Here is a 3,583-nt window from a genome sequence, read left to right on the forward strand (position 1 = left end):
AGGGTCCCCCCGCGGGGAGATGGGGGCCCCCGCGCGGGGAGATGGGGGGACCCTCGCGGGGAGATGGGGGGCACCCTCACGGGGAGTTGGGGGCACCCTCACGGGGAGATGGGGGGACACCCTCACGGGGGGCACTCGGCCAGCGGGGCAGCCGTTCCCTGAGCCGCTTATTCCCATGTCCGGCCAACCTTGCGTCGGAATCTCCCGCTGGGCTGGAGTGAACCCTCTCCGCGTGCCCGGTTTACAGAACCACGCAGAAGGGGTGCACATGGTTGCCTCTAGCTTACGAAGGGTCTCTGTCTCCCTGCTCTAAGGGACGTGGGGCTGCACGTGTCTTGTTACATCTCGGGCTTTGGGCTCGGCTGCCAAGGAGGTGGTGGCACTCGGGGAGGGTCACATTGAAATGGATCCCTGAGGATGAGGGGGTCGTGAGGGTGGCAGGAGGGCAGGCGCTGCAGGAAGAGGGCACAGCTGGAGGGGACAGTGTGGGGGACCTTAGGAGGTGCCGTCAGGGCTTGGGCCTGGGGAGGAGGCTCTGGGGCAGAGGTCCGTGCAAGCCAAAGCCCCAGCCAGGACATCTCTGCAGGGCTGGAGGGAGGAGAGCTGGGATTCGAGCAGCCTGAGGCCGGGGTGCAGCAGCCATGAGGGCAGGCCAGGAGGGTACGGACCAGTGGCAGGAGACAGGCCAAGGTCGACAAAGGCTGGGGAAGGAGAGGATGAGAGGGGTGTCCGAGGGGACAGGGAGGGGCCGGGGCCGTGCAGACCTTGTGCGGTGACGGCCAGCCGCCCTGCAGGTTTAATGACGAGGTGAAGCACATCAAGGTGGTGGAGAAGGACAACTGGATCCACATCACGGAAGCCAAGAAGTTTGAAAGCCTCTTGGTACGTGGCTCCCCCAGCCCCGGCCCAGCCCCGGAGGACGAGGGCCTGCACTGGCTCCCTGCACTCGCTCCCTGCAGCTCCTGGCCCTGTGAACCCACCACTCTTCCTGAGCAGGAATAGTTTTCCCAGTGTGGAATAGGATGCTCGGGTCCCCGGGGACAGTCAGGGAACCCGAGCATTATCACGCCAGGCTTCTAGAGCCTGTGCCAGGTGGGCTGGCCCCGGATGGTGAGGAGGGCCAGACCCACGTGGCTTCGAACAGCCCCTTCCCGACTCACCCCTCCACTCCTGTCCAGCCGAGTGCAGCCACCCTCCCAGCGGTTCGAGCTGTGCCTGCCCTTTCTTCCCTCGTTGTGAGAGTTGCGTGTCAGGAACAGCCAGCCCGAGCAGGTGGCTCTGCGCTTCCCCACGTGGCCACAGGCGGGCCGGAGCCGACAGGAAGTCCATGAGTCCTGCGAGCTCCCCTGCGTGTCCCTTACGTGTGGTTTTTGTGGGGTCTTCAGAAAGTTCATGTCCTCCGTGGCATGGTGGTTAAGGCACCGGATCCTGCGGGGCCACGTGTGCGTGCGTGCCCCAGATCTTGAGGGGAGACCCCAAGTAAACTCGTACTTACCTTCCGCTCTCCTGGGAAGTACTGCAGCCCCCGTGCACCCCTTCTCAGGAGGAAGCCCTGGCCCCGCAACACCTAGCTCGAACCTGCTTTCCAAGGCAGCGGACACGCGTTGCCGCGTCCCCCGCCTGGAGCCCATCGCTGGGGTGGTCAGTTCTCTCCCCTGGTGTCAGCATGGCCAGGCTCTCCCTGGTGGAGCGTGCGGCAGGCAGCCGTGGCCGCCCAGCGCTCCACCCGGATCCTCTCCTAGGAGTGCCTGGAGAGTGCTCGCTGGCTCTGAGCCTTCACGGTGCTGACCATCCACCATGGCCAGGCGTGGAGGGCAGCTGGGGTTCAGAGTAGCCCTGGTGACCCTGAGCAGATGGGGGTGGCCTGCCTGGAGGCAGCGGCATGGGCAGTGACTGTGTGTCCCGCAGGAGCTGGTGGAGTACTACCAGTGCCATTCGCTCAAGGAGAGCTTCAAGCAGCTGGACACCACCCTCAAGTACCCCTACAAGTCGCGGGAGCGCGCCGCCTCCAGGCCCTCCAGCCGGGCTCCAGGTAACAGCATCCCGCCAGCACCCGCTCGCCCCTTCCCAGGGGACCAGTGCTCGCTGCCCATTGCTCTCATGACCTGCCCTGAGCCCTCCCGACATGCTGGCCCTCACCCTCTGCCCCGTGGTGGGGGACCCCGGCACCGCCTGGCCTGCTCCGACTCAGCTCCCTGGCCCAGAGGCCAGTATAGGGAGGTCGAGGCAGACTCAGCTTGGAGTTGTCCCTGAAGCATCTTCAGACCCCTCCCTGTGCCCAGCCCCAGGGCCTCCGTCAGGATAGGCTGCTCGTTTGCAGAGCGGGGCCTGACCTCCATGTGGCCTCACTAGAGGCAGGAGCATGCCCGAGCATCTGGTGTCTGGCCCAGGACTGTCCTCTGGGTGACCCGCACCCTCTGGCCCCAGGCAGAGCAAGCCAGGAGAGGGATGATGGCACTGCCTGAGTGCCAGGCAAGAGCAGGGGCTCATGTGATGGGAGGGAGCGGTACCCCGAGTCCCTCCAGCTCGCAGTGCCAGGGGCTTGGAGCAGCGCTGCAGTGGCTGAGTTGCCTCTCTGCCCGGTGGGCTGCAGGTGCACCATGCTTCATGCCCTGCCCCGGGCGGCGCACAGCCCTGTCCGCCCTGCTGTGCCGTGCCTGCGGGTGCCCGCTGCCTCTCTCACGCTGCCTCTCACTCTTTGCAGCTTCCTGTGCTTCCTACAGCTTTTCTTTTCTCAGTCCTCAGGGCCTCAGCTTCGCGCCTCAGGGCCCCTCCGCTCCCTTCTGGTCAGGTATCGCCGCTGCCCAGGGCATGGGGGGGCCATGGCACGTCCTCAGCTGCCCACAGCCTGGCGTGGGGTGGGCAGGAGGGCTGGGAGGCTGCTGCTGGCACCTGTGGACACATCATGGCCCGGTGGCCAGTTTCAGCCTTGTCGGCTGTTTCCTTGTCGCTCTGCAAGGGCTTGGCTCAGCAGCGGAAGGTGGGTGGGAGCAGCCAGGGAGGGGCTACTGCGAGACTCGGGCATGGGAGGCAGGCCTGCCATGTCTCCGCTGCTTAAGTCAGAGCCTGTCCCAGCAGCTCTGTGTGCCCCGTATCACAGGCACTGTCACCTGCCCATCAGGACCTTGGTTCTGGGCAGAGCTGGCTTGGGCTCAGAACTGGAGAGCTACCAGCCACAGTGGCCAAAGCACAGGCCCTGTCCCTAAGGGGACCCTTACCGTGGCAGCCACCCAGCACAGGTGCTAGTGTGCCGTGAGCCCGAACCTGAGGGCTGGGCCAGGGCTGGGGACCGAGTGTCCCTCCAGAGTGTCTCTGCTGCACCTCCTTCTGTGGGCACAGGGCCGGCACCAGGGACCAGGGGAGAGACCTAGCTCGGCTGGCACCGAGCCCTGGTGGAGCCCCTGCAGCTTTGTGATGCCCCCTGCACTCCCGACAGTGTTCACGCCCCGGGTCATCGGCACGGCTGTGGCCAGGTACAACTTTGCCGCACGGGACATGCGGGAGCTGTCGCTGCGGGAGGGCGACGTGGTGAAGATCTACAGCCGCATCGGCGGGGGCCCGGGCTGGTGGAAAGGCGAGACCA

The 3,583-nt window shown here is 65.9% G+C and overlaps 1 protein-coding gene across 5 annotated transcripts in view; it reads left to right on the plus strand.

Moving 5' to 3' along the window:
* VAV2 (vav guanine nucleotide exchange factor 2) overlaps positions 1-3,583 on the plus strand; it is a gene marked incomplete at its 5' end in the record, with an annotated part of 186,799 nt that overhangs the window by 176,287 nt on the left and 6,929 nt on the right. For 4 of the 5 annotated variants that reach the window (XM_027766642.1, XM_027766645.1, XM_027766643.1 and 1 more), the window contains 4 exon segments: positions 795-882; positions 1,909-2,032; positions 2,705-2,791; positions 3,437-3,539. In XM_027766642.1, the coding sequence (XP_027622443.1) occupies positions 795-882; positions 1,909-2,032; positions 2,705-2,791; positions 3,437-3,539 (402 nt within the window). 5 annotated transcript variants of the gene reach the window in all.

This window comes from Tupaia chinensis, unplaced genomic scaffold (genome assembly GCF_000334495.1).
Source record: "Tupaia chinensis unplaced genomic scaffold, TupChi_1.0 Scaffold143602_1, whole genome shotgun sequence".
Lineage (NCBI taxonomy): Eukaryota > Metazoa > Chordata > Mammalia > Scandentia > Tupaiidae > Tupaia > Tupaia belangeri.